Source organism: Dromaius novaehollandiae, chromosome 2 (genome assembly GCF_036370855.1).
Source record: "Dromaius novaehollandiae isolate bDroNov1 chromosome 2, bDroNov1.hap1, whole genome shotgun sequence".
In the NCBI taxonomy this organism is placed as follows: domain Eukaryota; kingdom Metazoa; phylum Chordata; class Aves; order Casuariiformes; family Dromaiidae; genus Dromaius; species Dromaius novaehollandiae.
This window is the reverse complement of record NC_088099.1, coordinates 36,777,179-36,797,726: the sequence shown is the minus strand read 5'-3', so window position 1 is coordinate 36,797,726 and position 20,548 is coordinate 36,777,179. Positions and strand designations below refer to the sequence as shown.

General features: G+C 37.7%; 1 protein-coding gene across 1 annotated transcript in view; it reads left to right on the top strand.

The window, feature by feature from the left end:
- Positions 1–20,548, top strand: part of CHN2 (chimerin 2) — a 168,114-nt gene that overhangs the window by 72,187 nt on the left and 75,379 nt on the right. Inside the window, exons 3-4 of the mRNA XM_026103711.2 lie at positions 3,223–3,278; positions 19,343–19,374. Of these exons, the coding sequence (XP_025959496.1) occupies positions 3,223–3,278; positions 19,343–19,374 (88 nt within the window). The remainder of the gene's footprint in view (positions 1–3,222; positions 3,279–19,342; positions 19,375–20,548) is intronic.

The following is a 20,548-nucleotide window of genomic DNA, read 5'->3' as shown; positions in this document are numbered from 1 at the left end:
CATTTAAAGCAGCATGTAAATTATTACTATTATTTATTTGTATAGTAATAATCTTATTACATTCTCCTCTGATGTATTTCTAAATCATATCTCTTTCTCTATTCAGATTATTGTGCAGATTAATTACCCATGCCTCTCTGAAAATGACAGCAACCTTTTCCAGTATATTCAAAACACAATTGTTAAGATGATTTGTCTTGTCATTCATTGTGAATCCCTCCACTGATTCATCCCCCTGCATCCTATCAACCTCCAGTCTTTTCTGTTTGCTTTCAAGTCTTTCATATATCTGCCCTTTCCTATTAGTTATTCCCTCCTTTGTTTTGCGAAATGCTGATTCCGTTCCCCACCCTTGCTTCTCTAGTGAAATCAGCCTCAGTCATTCTTTTGGGTATTTCCAGGAGTTCTTTATTTTTCTCATTTCTTATACATACAGCACATCACAAGATAGATTCCATATGTGTTCTTCAGACCACTTTCTTTTACACCACAGCCATCAAGTTTACCTTAGAAACAGCTTCATTAACTTACTTTTCTATGTCAGTTAATAATTAGCAGTTTTGATAATTGAAAATAGGATTTTTGTGAAGAATGATTTTTTCATAATAATTGAAAAGAATGTATTGGGGAAATAGATCTTTTACTTTAAATGGTGAGGAAGCAATCATATTCTTGCAATATTTTGCTTCCTTAGAGTTCCTTTTCCCCACTGGAAATGTATGGGTGAAGAAAAAAGTTGCTCTTTTCCTTTTGAATATGTTTAGTATTAAGCATGAGTTACTTCCTGAATCAGCAGTTGTGGTGATTTCAAACATTCAAAAATGGACCCTTAAAAGCATAATGTTGGGCTCCAGAATAATCAGAATTTTCAAGCATGGTCTCTGATTTTTGAACAAGAGTTTTTATGCATGACTGGATGGAGCAACTAATCCTGGACACTATTTCCAGACATGTGAAGGACAAGAGGATGATTGGGAGTAGTCACCGTGGATTCATGAAGGGGAAATTGTGCTTAACCAACCTGATAGCCTTCTGTGATGAGATGACTGGCTTGGTGGATGACAGGAGAGTAGTGGAGGTTTTTTACCTTCACTTTAGTAAGGCTTTTGACACTGTCTCCCATAAAATCCTCATAGACAAGCTGATGAAGTGTAGGCCAAATAGGCGGTCAATGAGGTGAATTGAAAACTAGTTGGACTGCCGCACTCAGAGAGGCATGATCAGCAGCATGAGGTCCAGCTGGAGAGCGGTCACCAGGTGTCCCCAGGGGCCAATACTGGGTTCAGTACTGTTTAACAACTTCATTAATGACCTGGATGATGAGACAGAGTGCATCTTCAGCAAGTTCACAGATGATACAAAGCTGGGAGAAGTGGCTGAAATTGAGGTGGCTACGCTACTATTCAGAGGAAGCTTGACAAGCTGGAGAAATCAGCAGAGAGGAACCTCATGAAGTGCTAAGTCCTGCACCTAGGGAGGAATAACCCCTTGCACAAGTACAGGCTGGGAGCCAACCAGCTGGAGAGCAGCTTTGCAGAGAAAGCCACAGGGGCCCTGGTGGACAACAAGTTGGACATGGGCCAGGAATGCACCCTCATGGCAAAGAAGGCCAACAGCCTTCTTTAGGAAGAAGTGTTGCATTAGGAAGAGCATGGCCAGCAGGTCGAAGGAGGTGATCCTTCCCCTCTACTTCCCCAATACAGATTGGTGTGAGGCCACATCTGGAGTGCTGGGTCCAGGTCTGGGCTCCCCAGTACAAGAAAGTACTGAAAACTGTTAGGGATAGAGAAGACATTTAAATGAGTAGAGTGGAGACTTTGAATCTTACTCAGTCATACTATGGAAAGGGGTAAGAAGTACTACTGGTTATCACAAATCTTGTGCAAAAGTGATGGGAGGTCTGGCAGTGCCGAATGAGGCAGGTTATCTTAGTAAAAATTCAGAGCTGGAACACATTTTTGTGCATTAAAACTGATGTGGAATATAAGAAATCATGAACTATCTTGCTATGTCCCTTCTAGGGACCAGGGATGGAGACAGGGTTGGTAAAAGCAGAGGATATGTTTTTTTCACTTCGAAATTAGCAGAGAACATCATCCCCCAAACTTTCATATTCCCTGAGTAACAAACTTGTAGGTGAGCCCAGGACTTCCACGCTCTTCAAGTTTCATTGCAGCTGCTTCCAGCCCCATTTAAAGAGGAGGTGTGCAAGGTAACAGAAGAAGCTGAAGAGTAACACCTACCATTTCTATTCATTTTCTGCAGCAGGAACTCCTGCATTTATCAAGCCTACAGGCATTTATTTCTCCTGCTTCTTTTCCCCCCCATAATCTACCACCTAATAATTCTGAGCTCCGCAAGCACTGTGAAGAGCTCTGTCCTAGAAACTTGGGTTTTTAAAAAAACCGTGGACACAACACGATCTTTCTGAATGCAAGAAGATCGGCATACAGAAGGCCTTTGTTAAGGGAGGCAATCCAAACCTTTGGGATTTTTCCTGGAGTTATGGAGAGACAGTCTGTCTGCACTGGAATTGATTACTGTCATTGTCTGTCAACTTCCTCTCCTGACTTTTGAGTGGAAAGGAAGGACAGGATCTCGTTAAATATATGAAGGGAAGAGGCTGGGGGCCAGAGTTCAGCAACTGCACCTAGCCTCAGATCTCTCTTCTGGAGCCCTAAGAAGATAGGCAAAATTGATCCCGGGCTATTTGAATATGGTATAATTACTCTAAAAGCAATTGTTGCTTGCTCATAAATAATTACCAGCACAACTTAAAAAAAAATAAGTTATAAGATTCTAGTGAACTCTTTCAGATTTAGTGGGCTTTTTCTTGGCCTATCAAAAAACCACTGGTGTTATATTTAAAAATCCTGCTTGAGTTGTTGCGTCATAGTGTATGCAAAAGCAAGATTTTATCCTGAGATAGTCCTAGGAAATTCTTCTCTGTACTTTTCCCCAGTATAGAAACATAGCAAGTAACAAGTACTAAAGGAGATAACACTTCTAAGGGTTAAAACAATTAATCAGTTTAGCTAGTTTAGAGTTCAGCCACTGGTTTTCATACAAGTGACTTATGTACACTCTACAATACCTCTGTTTTTTTGTCCTTCTCTTTGCTTTTGCATTTTTCTCTGCAGGCCCTGGCTAAAATAAGCATCTGAATATAAGTTTGTGTATGTTGCAATCCTCTAATTATCTTTACATTTTTATGTTTGACAGTGTATCAGTTACAACAAGAGGCACCGCGTCCCAAGAGAATCATTTGTCCTCGGGAGGTCAGTTCTTCTTTTACTCTACCTTGTTAAATCTGATGAATTGTCAGCAGCATATTATTCCTGAAGATCTTTTGTACCATCCGAGGGTAGTATGCTCTTTAATTTTTCTACTCCATCATTTTAGGTAATCATTTTTCCTGGGGTTGATTAATTAAAGCAGATTAATATTTGCTAATTAGGCTTGGAGGCTGAAATATACAAAATTTTACCACTAGAAGCCCCTTCATTAGACAAATACTCATTAATCATTGCTTACTGTGCTCTTCTATATGCTACCTAACGATTTGTGTTTCGTTATGAAAATGGAGCAGCATAAAGTGTATTCCCTTCCCATATCTGCATATTAAAGTATGTAAGATATGTTTCAACGTGATTCATGCAGTTCCAGTTTGTAGAAAGCACTTTGCCAAAAAATTTTATTCAAGATAAAGTCGTGAATTGGTAGCAGTAAAACTCAGTTCTGTCATGGAAACTTTAAAGATTGGAGAATATTAAGAAATCTGTAAGACTGAAAATTTTGCTGAGTCATCTTGTCACCCTGTTTTTTCTTCTTTTTCTGTATTCTCCCATCTCTAGGTAAACATATCAGTTCCTTAAACTGCATTGCATCACTGTAGTTGAAAAAATATGTAGACTTCTCAGCTCAATCAATAAAATTGTGATAGTTTTAAGATAGTTTTATCTTCTCTGATGTCAGGGACAAATTCTCGGCAAACCCACATGTGCATATTCGCGACAGAAATGCTAAATACAGGAAGCAGTTACGCAAGGTATGAAAAGATTCCGTATGTGAGAACGGATATAAACTGCAGTACATCAATATGATATATAGCTCTGTTCTCAAATATGATCCTGAGCTGTGAGCAGCTTGCCACCGTGCGTACCTATTTAAATAGACCCCCAGCACAGCGTCTGTCAAACATTAACAGATGCCGTCACAGAGTGCTTCTGTGCGGGCAGGAGGCGTTGGACCAAGGCACAGGGAGATGAAGGAAATTGCCCATGAGCACGAAGAAGATCCATTGCAAAGCCAGGAATTAAATCCAAATTTCTTGAGTCCATCTCATGCCCTAACTGAAGGGTGGTTGCATTTTTTTCTCAAATGCCATCGGCTAGCTGTTTCAGAGCCGAGGGAGCAGCATCGGAGCCTCAGACTGGAAGTCTCTCAGCTCTGTCCGCTTACCCACTAGAGTGGGTAAACCCTCATGTCCTGCTTTCTCCCTGTCACAAATGAAGCTCAAGAAAAAGGACTATGCTGTAGCCCGGTGGGCTTTCGGTGCGTGTATGCTGAGAGATTTTAACAAGACTTTCCTCTCTGTGGCCATAGTATTTTCAAAAGGAGGGAGCATTAAGATTTTTACTAAATGAATATCACAGAACAGGTATTAAACTATTAGTGGTATAGCTGACAATAATTGAGGTAGACAATTTATCCACTTCCAGTATGGCCTTAGAAGAATTTCTCATTTTCTGTCTTGAAGCATTGAACAACCAAGTTTATCCATTATTTGCTTTATCTTTTCATACTGGGAATTGCTGTAAGGAAGAACTTATCTGCAGAAAATATGGTTAATCTGCATTGTATCCCTTAGGATCCCTTACCAGCCATTTAGTTACATTCGAACTTCTTCATGGGGACAAAAGTGATTGAGCCTGAATAAATATAATCCAAAATTTGTTACACTGACTCAGATTAAAGAATTTTTAGCTTGCCTACATGAGAGCAAATTTGGATCAAATTAAAATGTGATTATAAAGCAGTATAGCAATTGGTATTCTTGTTTTAGAAATGAGAGCATCTACATAAATAAATGGAGTAAATGAGCAATTGTGAACTCTTTATCAGCATACTATATTGAACTTGTTTCTTAGATACAGCCTGTTATATATAACTGAAGTTATCCTTTCTTCGCTTTTCCTGATGTTAAAAGACCATAAATATTTAGTTCCTATTCAAGTCACTTCTAAAGATGTACTAAAAGAAGCTAAGACCATACTGTATCAACCAAATGAATGATTAATTGACAAACCAGTGCATAACAAAATAAGTAAAAAATATCTGATTCATATTGTTTGTTTTTGATTCTGACTAATGAGCCATTTTCAGTGACTCACTTTCTGGACTAGAAAGAGTCCTATTTTGATTTGGTTTGATTTTTTAAATTCAGTAAAACGTGAAAATAAAGAGACTTTACTCAAGGGTGGGGAATATGTAAAGCAGAGCAAATCCTTAAAAATGTGATCTTTGACTTTTTGTTACTTGGATTATGAATCTTTGCATAGATCAGCTGTATGTGTCCACAACCTGATTTCTGAAAACAGATTCTCTGACTGCGGAGGCAAAAAATCTTGCTCCAACACTGATGATATACTTAATTTTTATGTATTTATTGTTACATATAATGTTTTAGGGTTTTTCTCCTGATGTCTAGATTGTTCACTAGATTCACAGTATTGCTTTTATACGAAGTAGAATTATATAATGGTTTTAAAGAGCATCACAGATTATTTAAAAGAGGAAATTCAGCAGTTTGTTCCTATGGCACCTATTAGTTTTTCCTTAACACACAAATTGTAGGATGGGTTTTTTTTGGTTTGTTTACTTTTTAGTTTGACTTTAATCTGTTCTGATGACCCTATAGACTTTCTTCTTTAAGCAGTGGCATCTTATTTGTCCTAGATTTTTGTCAGTTTCATTGAAAAATCTCAAAATGCATTTTTTAATAATCTGTGTGGAAACATTGATCAGCAATGTGATAGTTATTTAGTATGCAACATAATGTTCATCCAACATCTGGAGAGCAGGTGTCAGCAAGATATGAGTGACGCTGTAAAAATTTCTCTCTCCATGTGAATATCATAAGAACTGGACTTTGTTGAGGGTGTTCTCTTGTGTGATTTAGGATTCAAAGTACTTCTGGCAGATGTGATAAAAAATTTGAAATAATTTTAAATCCTTCATGTTTATGGGAAGATGTTTTTCATTTGTGATAGCTGAATTCTGCCCTGTTTGCAAGGAAATTCAGACATCTGCTGAAAAACAAAATCTATGACACAGATAAGCCTGTGAAGGGTTGTTTTTTCCTTTCACCAGTTGGCTTTTTTTTCATTCGTCTTCTCCACTGCTGTCTTCCACGATCTCTGCATGTATTTGTTCCTCTGTACTCAGTAGTCACAAAGGTTTTAGCCTCAGATCTCGGCAGTTCTACCATCTCATTTGTGTGGATTTCTTCATTAACTACAATGTGAAGACAGAAACCACCTGTCCTGATACACAGACAATCAGACTAGAAGGGGGACTGGGACTGTAAATAAAACATGAACATTTATAGCTTTGTGTCTTTGAGCTTTGCTATCATGATTTTCTTTTTCTCTTATGCCTGCATAAATATCTTGCCTGCAAAAGCAGGTCATTCCTTCAATGGGAATCATATTGAATGAACTGTTGGGGCTTCAGGTATCTAACGACTTTTAATTAATCACTACTGGCAGCATGAGTAGTATGAATATCCTAGCTTCCCAATAACACTGGATTTCTGCCAATAGCCTAATTTGTAACTGTATTCCTTCCAGCAGTGTTTTAATGGTTTATTTTTTAAATAAAAAGTTTAATTTAGAAGCACCATTCAGGTAGAGGAATAGCTTCTAAGTATTGTGCTAGTAGATGCAACTGCAATGGTATGCAGCAAAGATGCAGATTAATTTTGTGAGGAAGTTGTATTAAAAAACATCTTTTAGGATTTATGCTATAGAAATGATGATTAAAAATGACACATCCACAGAAAAAAATTCAAGCGAAGCATTCAATTTTCTGTTTTTATTCAAAAGTAACATATTAAACGATTTTCAGTTTTAAAAGATATTTCAATAGGCTATTCTAAGTTAAAATATCTTTTAAAGAAATTGAGCCTTCAACAAAGTAATAGAATTAAGAAAGGAATGGTTACATTTTTAGGGAACGTTTTCAGCAACTACTGGTAAACAACAAGCTTGTTACAGATTTCCTTCAAAGAGTGAGTCTTACCTATGACTTTTGTGTTACTTGTCTAGAGTTGTTCAGATATTCATACCTGTGAATGTTATTCCTGTTCTGTTCCATGAAACTCTAATAGCTGACAGCAATTTTTGAGGCTGGTGAGTTTGTCTGCATTAGACCTTTCATATTCCTAACAGTGTTTCAGCCAAGCCAGTGTCAGCAACAGTGAGAAACTTGTCTGAATTTCCCTAGTGTAGACAAAGCCTTGGAGCCTTAACTTATATTATTATGTAGAAAAATGTCAGTTAATTGCCTTCTTCATTCTTCTGAATACCAAATAGGTTGTGTCAGAAGCAGTAGAAAGATTCTGTATCTGCCCTTAAAGCAGCAAAATTATGGTTCCTTGATTAAAAGCAAATATGATTATAATAGGGAGATTCCACCCCCACCCCCCACCCCCCAATTCCCTTTTTTCTTTGGTTAAGTGATTCTAGGAGACTAAAATAAGGGCATATTCAGACTGTCCTAAACTGAACCATTGCAAATTGTTCTTTACTCAGGTATCCTCAAAGATTCTTTGGAAATATGGGATCTAAGCTAGGAACAGTAGAACATAGCAGAGTGTCATTTAAACAATCACAATATTGAAAAGTGCTTTAAAAATTCCAGATTACTTTTGTCAGTTCTGCTTTCAGATACAACAATATTTTATTCTTGTACCTAGGAAAAGGCTTTTAGTAGGGCAGTTCCAGAATTACATAAGCTTGAGCAAGGGTACTAAAATTAAGCCTTAGTAAGATGCTTCCAGACTACATAAGAGTGGATGATAAGCATTTAATCATTGCAGGAAGTCTTCCATGAGTTCCCTTAATTCCACAAACTTAATGACCTTTATAAGCTGAATACATTTTCTTTCCATCTGCCCTCACCTGTCTATGAACAATGTGTATACTGTGGTAAAGTACTAGCGAGCTGTAATAGGCGTTGAAATTGGCCATACAATGGTGGTAAATAATGAGAGTAAATGGGAATTTTCACAGCACTTGTTCAAATCACTAAACTGCAAAAAGTCAGACACTACCATGAAAAGGTGTCTCTTACTGTCAGTCCTGAGAGCTTATCTAAGATTATTCAGAATATTATATTATCTTTTTCTTTGAAAGAAACCCCAGAACACACACAGTGACACACCAAGAGACCCCATTAGCCAGCAATTAAATGAAAATGAGCAGAATTGTCCTGAAACCTATTTTCATTAATGAAAGTGTTTGTACATGTAAGACTTAATGGAGCCTGTATCCTAAAATTATTACAATATTGCTGCTGATTTAGTTGTGTTTTTATAATCCTGTGTTTATGGTAGAAAAAAAAAAGAAGAAACATGGAGGATGCAGCAGTCATCTGTGGGTTGCAAGTAGAGCTGGAGAACAATTTTGAATAGACATTGATGAAAGGAGGAAAGTTCTTCAGCTGAAATCTGTGATGAAAATAGAAAGCCTGGCTGCACTGGAGGGGTCGTAAAATAGTTGAAGGCCAAGAAGGGTCTTTGTTTAATATTTGGGTAGTGGGCCCACAGACTGCTGAAATGTGTTGTAACCATCTTTTCCTAAAATGACCAAATGTAGGTTTTTGTTTTAGGTTTAAGATGTGGGTTTAGACCTAAGGTAGTCCTTCTATATCTTCATAGTAAAGTTTGTCCCACAGAATGCATGTGGATGAAAAAAGCAGGGCTAGAATACTGGTTGTCTAAAATTCAGTTGTATTCATCGCATCAGAAAGAGTTGCCGAATCTTTTTCTAAAGCACCTTAAGAACTCGTAGGAAATCTTAACAGCAGGGAACTGGAGCACTCAGCTGTACATGTCATCCTTATTTTAGTGGTCTGATGAGTACTGAATAGAATAGAAAGTTTTCTAAGTATTCTGCGTACATGAGAGTTACGGAAATAGTTACAGATAAACAAAAGTAGAGTAGGTTTGTCTATTCCACTTGAATTTCATCAAGTTTGATTTACTAATGTTGTAGGTTACAATTTGCAAATTAGGCTGGTGTTCCCCTTCTCAGTCAAATACAGTAGGAGCAAGTAGGTCTGTTTATTGATTGCTATTGAATGAAACAGTTAAAGCTACTTTTCAGAAGACAAGATGGCAACTTTGACTAATGAGCAATAATTATATCTAGCTTACTTTATGGGCTGATAATCTTGTTAATTATTCCTCTGGTTTTGGTTGAAAGCTTCCGTGGGAAGCTTCCTCCTCCTCTCCAGTTTTCCTTGAAAGTGTGTGTTGTATGTGTGTGATTTTGCTGTTCTCCTGACTTTTAACTTCCTTTTATCTTTTTTATATTAAATATCAGTCTTGTGGTCTAGTTCTTTTTATTTTGATGTGATGTCAAATTTAAGTTTTCAATCCAGAATACATGGAAGCCTGTCTCGTACCTCATTTTAGATAAAGTTTATCAGTAAGCCTATGCGTAGGTGAAAATTCTATGTACTTTTATAGATTTACACGTCTGTTCCAATTTAGGCCAGTATTCCTTGTGGCTGGTTAAAATAATTTATCAAAGGAAGTCTTACTATGTCTGCTTGCTGACTGATATTTTGTGAAGTGTTTAATGTCTTTTGCCAGGATTCAAAATGAGACCACAATATGGGGAGTGGCTGATCAATCCATTTTTCTTAATATGAATAACTATAGAAACTTATATGCATATCTGTCTGTATGCATCTATGTATCTTACTTCCTATCTTGCTGCATGTTATATATATATACACCTATATATACAATGGTCAAATCAGCCAATATACGCTTCTTTCTGGAACACAGAAGAGAAGTAGGCATGAACATAGTGGAATTTGTTTTGTTTTCACACAAGGACTCCTGAATTTCCAGGGTTCAAAATGAATCTTGAGAAGTTTTGCGAAGTAAATTTCTATTTATCCTCTTTATTTCAAAAAAAATGTGTATATCTCTTTGAAAAAGCAGCATGACAAGCCAGTATGTACTGACCCAGTTCAACTGCCCTGTACAGATAAGGAAGCATCTGCATGTGTGTGTGATAGAGACGTTTTCATATGAATAATATATCTGAAAAGTTGGTATAAAAATGTTCAGCTTTGTTGAAATGAAAGCACCTGTAAGATACCAGAATGTTCATCATTTGGGAAACGTTATCCTAGTTAGTATTTTGCAGAGTCTGTAGTAGGATCTCCACCTGCGATTCCAGAAAAGTAGCTAGCACTAAGCTCCTTTATTCCTGTTCAGACTTTGCAGATAGCCTGACTTAACAGAAACATCTGTTGTTACCAAGTGCAGAGCAGAAGTATTCATAAAATCAATGACAGGAGATTAACTGAATGAATCTTATTCTTCCTCCTCAGATTTTTGTTTTCATCCTCCTACTATCCCCATGGACAGATGTTCTCCTAATAAACTGGCAGTATATACATCCACCCTGTGATGCTAAGCAGGGGATTTTCTAAGGCCCCTCTCCTCCTAATATTCTGCCTACCTCTGTCGACAGTCTCAGTTTGGATCTTGTGTTTCCTGATTTTCCTTCCACAAACAAACCTAAGGTCCTGTCCACGTCTCCAGTGCATACTCAAGTTTCTAACCAGGCTTCAGCAGGCTGGTTCTAAACGTGCATTTGGTACTTCACAAGCATATTCTATAGGCACCTTGCTGAAAGGCTATATTTTTACATCACATAGTAACACTGACCTGATTAGGAAGCACAGCTTTTGGTGATGCGTTGGGCTAGATGGCATAGCACCAATGCAACTGTGCAGATGTACTGTCTACTGTTATGGCATGTGTTGTGTGAAGGTTATAATGATCCTTACGGATTACAGAATTGCAAGCAGTGTTTTGTAGCATTGATATGACTTAGTGCAGTTACCTGTTGCTATTGAGGACCTTTTCCCTCCCATTTAAATGACTCAGTACATCATTCTTGGAAAAAGGGGAGCACAGTTTAAACAGTATATTTATATTTTTCATCCTGCATTCAAGGTAACATTGATCTTCCTTCTTATATTTAATGATGCCCTTACTGTGTGATGGAAACTGCATAGCAAAATAGATGACTCCTGCTTTTGCTGTTGAAGTCGTTTGAACCTGACCCTGTCTCTGTCTCCCCTGACTACTTAGCAGCAGCATCCTTGATTAAGCTGCATTTCAATTTATTTTAGCTCATGTTCAGGAACACATTATTGTCTTTATTAGGTTACAAAATGTTTGTTTTTTCTTTTGTTGTTCATTCTTGTTTTTCCCTGTTAGAGCTGAATGTTACATAGAAATGTATTCTGATTTAATAACAATAGCAGATGTCATTGTCTGGGGAGATTTTTATTACCTTCTGGAGTTTAGAATATTTTATCTTGTATGTTGATTATTGTATACTGGACAGAGGGAGTTTGCTCAAGGTCATGGATGGGAAACAGCTCCAAGTTAAAGATACTCTCATAAAGGATGCCTTACAGCAGCTCTTTTGAAAGTTTGATACAAATGAACAAACAAATAAACCCAATACTTGTTAAAGTCTTTGTCCTTAAAAAATGATAGAAATAACATTGATAGAATGGAAATCACCCTGCAGTAAATGCCACAGAAACAATCAGGGCTGCAGAGCTTTCCTGGGTTTCTTTATAATGTATTATTCTTCTGAGAAAGGATCTTTCTGCATCATACATTCTCCATAGATTACAGCAAGCCACCAGAACAGAGGAGCTGTGCGGCTTTGAACATTAACTAATAAAAAAACTCCCTTGTATTCTTTACTTTTGTCTTTCCTTTTATGTTCTCCCTAGTAGTGAAGAACTCCAGTCCTGCGTTCTCCTACCCAGCACTGTAAATTTTATAGTAAAATATTTGCTTGAGGATATGAAACACAGTTTGGCAGTTTACTCTGCTGGTAGATTTATGCTGTTTTATGTTACTAAGCAGTGACAAGTTTATCACCCGAAGGTTTGGCCTTCTCCACTAGAGCAGTTCAGTCAGCCCACTACCTGCTCCCTGCTGCCTTCTGTCCAGAGAGCCTCGCACAGGTGGGCATCGACCTGACGTACATGTTTTATATGTGATTTATACAACCTATTCAGACAGTGTGCTCCCTGCTGATCCCTATCTCCTGAGAGCACCCCAGGCAGAGATAAGGCTGGATTGTGGTATCCAAGGGCTGGAAGAGACTTCAAGAGGTCATCATCCCTGCATCAAGAAGAGATGTTTATATATTCTCCTCCTAAAGGCTTCCAAAGCTGAGATTTCATGACCCCCTTTGCTTATTTAGTATTTAATTATTTTTAACTCCTATAGTTTAGGCTGTGTCTTCTTTTCTGTAGTTTAAGCCTATTACTTTCTGTCTGGTCTACTAAGCACACAAATTTCTTTATTTCCCCTTGAAGTCTGCCTTTTTCATAGCTGTCTGCTACAGCCCCTCTCAGCGCTCTGTTCTTTAGGCTAACCTCTTTTCTTACATATCATGTTTTGTAGATCTCTGCTGACTCTTAGTATTTGTTCCAGTGTTTCCTGAGATGTGGTGCCCAAAACGGCACTCAGTATGCCAGCTAAAGGCACTATGACAGGAGAGGATCACTCTAAGGTTTCTTGCTGCCTATACTCTTAGTTTTATGTCCCCATATGGCATTTTGGTTTCAGCATTTTCTTTAACAGACAGCATCAGTGATTCAGGTTCAGTTTATGACCCCTAATGATCCCTGGATGCATTTCTAGGAAACCTCTTTAGTCATATCCCTTCTGTTTTATTGGATGATTCTGACATTTCACTCACAACTACTCTCTTGGGTTAGAGGCACCATCGTCCCTCACCACCAAGTTACTGACAGTGCATCCATGGGGTGGCCCTAATGTGGGCATCCCCATGGGTTTGTGACTAAACCACTGCAGACTGCCAACACTATTCATGTGATCATCCTCTTTCTGGACAGCCTCTGAGACATGGACAAAATGTGGGGAATATGTTCCGGCAGCTTGCGCATTATCAATTTCTTTCTGAGAAAGGTCTTTGGCTCCTCCCTTGTCATATAGCCAAAATACATGTACATACCCATTGGGTCACGTGGCCTGGATAGGCATGCCATGAGAAGCCTGTGCCATCAGTAGGGCTGAATGCCATTGACTAAAAATCTTACGGGATAAGACCTGCATTATGCATGTACATATTGATTGTGTATAATTGGCCTATCCATGGCTGGGGAGTATAGATGTTACTTTGCTGCTACTCCTCCTAACAATACTAGCTGACAGCCTTTATGATGTGATCCTTCTGGCAAAAGCAAGAGTTGTTTCTCTTTGAAAATTTTGGTGCCAGAGCACCTGATAAAGTAGTAGTAGAAAAGATTGGTAAATATTTCCCTGCAAAAAGAGTACCTGCTGAATTTTCTTCCAAATTAAATTGCTTAAGTCATTGATGTAAAATAATTTGTTGTATTTGGAGGGCTAGTTAGACTTGCTGATTGATCTAAGTAGTTATTCCTTTAAGAAAAATTTGGAGATGAAAACTTTATGTTATAGAAGTAGTGAAATACAGTATAGCTTTTCTTACTTTAGTAGTGGATTTTTCTTTTAATGTGGGCTTACAGTCTTCCTTAATACTTTTCTGTTGCTGATTCTGAGGCAAAAGTTTGCAGCTGGCTCATGACAATTTTGTCAAAAGCGGAAATGTTCTGAAGACAAGTTCTTCCTTTTTCTGCACGGTCTGTTGTAACTGGGCTTCTCTTGTAGGCTTCTCTTCCAGCTCTTCTATTTCTCTTTATGGTAAACTGAGCTGGGAAGTGTACTTATGGATAGTCAACTAGAATTACTGAAAATAATCAGGATTGCTCCAAACAGAAAATATATCAGATTAAACTTCCTTTGGGAAAACACCTCACTGCCTGCACTGAGTGAACACACTGGCATTATTAACTCTTGGATCTTGTTTCTCTGCTCTCTCTGTGGATTGTGGAGAAGAACAGAGAGAGGCAGAAGCAGCTAACCACCTTGCTGCTTGCCTTCCCCTTTTATATTCTCTGTATGGATGGATTAAAGCAGTGATTCAAACACATAGGTATATGGTGTTGCTAGTTCTTTTGAAACATGGACAGATTGCTCTCCCAGAGGGATTTCTAAATTTTCATTACAATGTTTCTGGGTTTCAGCTTTGGCCACTGGCTAAGGAAATATGTCTTATGCAATTAAGTTAAAGAGAAATAAAATTTTTCAAAATTAGGATTATCTTATTTCTGCGCTAGCACTTAGGCAGAAAGAATTCTTTAGGGCATCTTCATATCTTCAGTGCGGTGTGGCTTGGATGTTGATGCTTGCAATGAAAATCTATCACATTAGGCCATACTCGCCTCCCGCCTGCATGATTCCCAGTAGTTTTGTGATGAGTTATCTTGCAGAGTGATGTAGGATTTTAATACAATAATCTGTACATTAGCAGGAGTATGTCATTCTAGGGCTAAGCCATCCTGGTCAAAAGAGAAGCCACAAATCCCAGGGCATTAAAATTCAGTAAACCTCAAAATTATGTAAAAGCAGTGTATTGAATTATCTCAGATAGCTAATGTACTTTTATGAAGAAGGTTTATTTCCTCCTCAGCATTAAGTTTAAACCCTGGTGTAACTGACTGCAGTTTATTGTAAAAAACTTACGAAACTAGGCTAGCTGTCCCAAGTGAGTCTTTTGGGGGATGGGGAGAAGACCTGTTGTTTAGGCTGGGGGACAAGGTTAGAATACCCCTGTTCTCTTAAACACGGACTTCCAAAGGCCTTTAGAGGAAGACAGTGTAGTTGAGCTAGGTTTCATTTTTATTTGCGTGTGCTTCAAGATTAGATGTATTTGAATGTTGCTGACTACGTGAGTGCTGGATTGGCAGTGATTTAGGCTATTTCACCATGCTTCTTATTTCCTGGTGAGGTAGACTTTAGTTTTAAAGAATTTTGGCATTCACCAATAGCTCATGATTCATACAACTGCAAATTTCAGAAATAACTTTCTTCTGGCTAGTTTCTGGCACGATGACCAGAAATTGCTGCTCTGCAACAACATTTTTGGTTTGAGATTGGCGATACCTTCTTCTAAACCAGAAAATTACCGTCTCACATTTGTGTCGAAAGCTGCCACTTACAGTGGAGACAGAGAACCCATTTATTAGTTCTCTATGCTGGCGCAGTGTAAGCAGGCTGCAACGCTGTTTAAGGCAAAATATATTTTCACTTAAGGCAAAATATATCTTCACTAGTGAAGGCCTATTATTTGCTTCATGTAATTTTCTATGGTTTTGTATTTTGTCTTTGTCTATTCACATGAGAGTCCTAAATGCTTCAGTCCCTCTGATCTCTCCCCTGGCTAAACATCTAGGGAGTTGGGGCAGGAATACTGTGCAGGTGAGGAAAACCAACTGATTACCTAGGAAATACTATCATTTTTTCAATGGAGAAATTGTGATGGCTATATGGAAAATGATAAAACTATTCTTTATAGCTCATTATCTATGAAAATCAAGTAAGTGTACGTGTTCTCAGAATAAGGTAATTATTCTGGGCTCCCACCACATGGAAAACTGTCACGTTTTTGCCTGAGGATTGTCTATTCTTTCACGACTAAGAATTCTCTGTATCAGACCTGTGTGACTATATGGGTGTGCATGTGAGTACATTTACAGCAGGAGAGGAAAAAAGCTAATCCCAACTGCATTTCAGTCACCTTTGCCTTCTGGGATATATAGAATTTCCCTTGAAGTTTGTACAGAGTCTTCAGTCAGTGTAAAATAGAGCTGCCAGCTTCTTTGATAGTTTTAAGCTTCTGCTCCATCAATTGTGCAGGCTTTTGGGTCATTTCCAAGTTCAGTCCAACATTCTGGTTTTGATCTAGAGACCCTGATGTTATTTTGATCTTTTATCATGCTATAACTTTGTTTCCTTCTGTTTGTTCTTAGCAATGAAGTTGGTTAGGAGCTTAATGATTATTTCAGGCTGAAGGTTGCAGTAAGCAGAGAAGAGGATTTTTAGAGGTTAGCACATCAGAGCTCACAATTTTTTTTTTCCTAGGTAGTCTTGCAGATCTGGAGCTTTATTTCAGGATATACTACAGTATCTTTCCTGCCTGAAAACAAAGTGTTCTCATTATGTCCATTTAGGCATATGGGTGCTAAAAGATGTTGGCACAAAGATTTCCATTTTATGGAGGGGGAAGAAGATAGGATCTGATGAGCTTCGTATGGCCTCTTGGAAGAGCAAATCTTTTAACTCATGAACAGCAGGAAAAATGCAAATCACAGCATTCAGGGCATTGCAGTCAGTTGCTATTTAATGATAAAAATTTTACAGACAAATTTGGATTTTTGCATAAAAGATATTGTGAGAGGGATTATAAATGTACGTCTGTTTGCTCAGGGAGGTATTTCCAGATTTTTTTTTCCTTTTCTTTTACTATTTTTGTTATATTTGTGGGGGAACTTGTGTAACAGACCATTCAGGGGGTGGGTGCCAGTAGTGTTAATTCAGCCCCGTATTTTTCTGAGGTAAATTGAAAATGTTGGTGTTTATTCTGTCTGTACAATCAGAACAAATCTGTTTCTTAAAAAAGAAGCAGTCACTCCTTGGTGAAAGTCATGCTTCACCTTTGGTGGCATAAAGGCTTTGTTTTGCTCTCTGTGGGAAAGAAGTTTACCTATTTGTTCCTTGTCACCAATTTCAATGTATAGAGTGACCATTCTTTCCAAAAAGAAACTACACACCTAACTCGGCTTCAGATACCCATTTTTTAAATTAGTTCCCAGCTAAGAGATGCAGTACTGTTGCAAAATAATAAAGTCATGTAATGCTAGTAAAGATGAACAATATGAACAACATCCTTTCTAAGGCAGTATGACTTTTTCTTGTTTTTTTTTTCCTGGAAATATATCACTGTTCAGGGATATGATGAGGCTGGTTTAAAAGTGACACTTTCACAAAGAGCTCTCTAAAATCTTTTCTAATTTCTATATTATTACTTGCACATGAATCCTTAGCACCCCTTTTAACTCTTAAGTTCACAACAATCACGTGAAAAGTGAACTATAAGAGTTAAAAACTGAATTCATACAGTATCTTTTCTGATTTGCAGTATATGCACATAGAAACTCAGCACCTGCACTTGGCAGTTCCTCTGATTTTGCTCTCTCTTCATTTCTGCATTTGCTTTTTCCTTTTATTCCTTGCCCCTTCAAGCTCAAAAATGTTTGCATCAATGTCTTGTTCCTAGGCAGGAGTATCAAGGGTATGATACCACTAGTGCTGTGCTAGAAAAGAAGTGCAGTAAGGATGTGCGTGAACTCCCATAGGACTTCTATTGAAGATTCTCATTATCTTGTACAGACTTCAGTTAATTTTGCACTGTATTTTGGCCTTAGTGACTGTAGGGTACAAAGTCAGTTGCTTCAGTTTAGTGCATAGTGTACAGATTACTGAATCAAAGAAGTGACATTTATGTATTTGCTATTCAGAAGTAAAAAACCTTTGTAATTTTGCAGTTTTTATACGTGTAATAATGAGAGTTAATCAAAACAAGAACAAGGGTCCATGTTCCAAGTCAAATGAGATGGTGAAAATTCCATGGTTTTATCCTGAAGGATCAGTCTTGAAATCACAGTTTTTCTATGTGTGTGTCACTATGTATTAAGCAGTAATTCCATTTTCATGGGGAGCTTCATTCAGGTATGTGCGCAGCTTTTCTTTTTTAGTAATTAAGTAATTTTTATATATGTTGTGTTAAATTCTCTCATGTTCACACATGTAAATGCTGGATGAAGTTGCAGTTTTAAGGCCCTGGAAAAGGGCACTATTATATTTTCTTTATAAATGCCGTAGCCAAAGAGAGACCATAGGGGAGAAATATCTCTATAAAGACTCTTAAATGAATGCGTATATATGAATAGGTCTTAAAATCTGAAAATTAATATGTAATAATCAAATACGTTTCTGTGAATGGTGATAGTAAACAAACCCCCATGTGAAACCTTGTGAAGAAGCGCCCCCTGCTGGCTTGATATTTCTTTTGCTGCAGAGAGCTGTGCGGGTACCGCGCCTGGCTCAGGGAAGTCACAGGGAGAGACACATTTTGCAGTTCTTGTCACTTTTTTATGTATAAACTGTGTCCAGGAACTTTGTAGATTTCTTAGAATTGTTATCCTCATTTAACATTTTTGCTGAATTCAGCAAGTTAAAACATCCCACAGTGGTATACTGGCTTCATAAAATCAATTGTTCAGTAATGAAGACACGGGCAGAAATATGAGTCTTCTTATTTCAGAAAGTCAGGCTGCAGTTGTGCATGGACTGCACGCAGGAGCTGGGACTGTTCAGGCAAAATAGGCAATTAAGCAATCTGGACAAAATGAAGACAAAGGCTTTAGATGAAATAAATGGCTGTGAGGTTGAGGAGCCTGCTTTTTGAGAACTTTTCGAAGGATTGGAGTCTGAGAAATGTATCAAAACATCAGACTACCCCAAGTTTATGTATAAGAATATTACGTTCCTAAAACTTGGTTCAAAGCTCTTTAAAATAATTGGGAGTACTTCCAACAACTTCAGTGTACTTTGGATCAGGCCCACAAATTCTTGAGACTTCCAGGAATTTAAGACCGGATTTAAATCCAGAAACCTTTTTTCTCTTAAGTCTCCAAAGAATATTTAATTTTATATCTTAAGTTTTGTGCCATATATAGGCAAAATAGTTTTAAGAAGCTAAAGGGTGTATAACAGAAATAGTCTTATTTTATACTATAAATGTTAGATTAGCAAAAAATGCAGTAAACTATTCTTTATCCACTTGATCAGATTTTATAAAATTACTTGTAATTCTGGTTTTTTCACCATTAGCAAGTGCTGTACTTCTCAGAAGTCCACCAATAAATCCACCTATTCCATTTGCATTTTTCTGTTCTTCTGTGTAGTCATGCTCCAGTCACACTTTTGAATCTGCAGAATTTGGTAACTTAGATGGGTGCAGCAGTCTTCATTAATAATCAAACATAATTTATTTGTATGTTGCTTATTTAAAATTGAGTATGTTTTTAATATTTTTTCCTTTCTTTCAAAATTTAGGTGGAGAACAGACCAAAGTATTATGGAAGAGAGTATGTATTTTTCTCTTTTAAATATTTGTTGGGTGTATCTGAAAATTGTTATCATAGAATTTTTTTTTTAAAGTCGCAGTACAGTTCTGACAAAATACTTGATTTACTTTGCACTTGGCCAGGGAGGTAGATATACTGAATATTTAATATTTCACCTATGTTACAATCATTACTGCTACTTACAGTCCACAGACTGTACCACTATTAGAGGCTGCATATGTATGTTGTTTCTTTCAGGTCAGTTTGGAACAAAATTATTGACTTGAGTATTTCTTCCTTCTGCTTTGATTATAATTTTAACCTGCCTGTGAGGCTACAGTGGGTTAGGGAGGAGGGGAAAGGCTTCTCTCTGTCACTGCCTTTTTGTATGCGTTCCTATACTCTTTCTACTGCAATACCCAGTCCTGTTTCTGGATGTCCACCACTGCATGCCTAAATGCTTTACTCCCTGGTAAGGTTACAAGGTCTGAAATACCCAGGGAACTGGTGCATTTTTTGTTGTAAGGAAAGTAACAGACCACTAGAGTACAATTCCTTTGTGCTCAGCTGTTTTCTTGTCTATAAATGTCTTGAAAGGGGCTGGATTCTTCATTGGCAAGGAGGTTTGACCAGGTAAAGTTGAAGGCAAAAGGCACTTCAGTGACCACCTGGATCTTGTAGTTAAGCACTGTTTGCAGAGCTGGCATTTGGCCTTTACTCAAGTAATCTGCTGAGGCCTTAACCCTTTTCACTAGCTAAGTTGCGTAGATTCCATGTTCTATTTTTTCTTCCATCCCAGATACATCAGCAGTGTTTAATGATCCTTTTCTACTATGAAAAAGCTCAAGAGCCTGTAGCCTGCCCCTAATTACTGTAGTTTCATTTTTAAATATTATCTTTGACAATGGGGAATTCCGATCTAGCCAGCAGAGTACAACAGAACTGAAGACAGTACTGAGACAAGTAACCCATCATGCTTTGTAGAGCAGAACTTCAAAAACCGTTACCACAGTCTTTTATCCAGTAGACTGGCTGGTTACTGACATAATGCAGGGTAGTGGAATGGTAAGGCTGGCTTGAACTGTAAGAGGTCAACTAGATAAACCCACCAAGACAAGATGACATTAGTTATTACCATTCAGAAAGAAGATTTCAGAACCACTGGGGACAGTCCTGTAAAAGCAGTTGGCTCAGT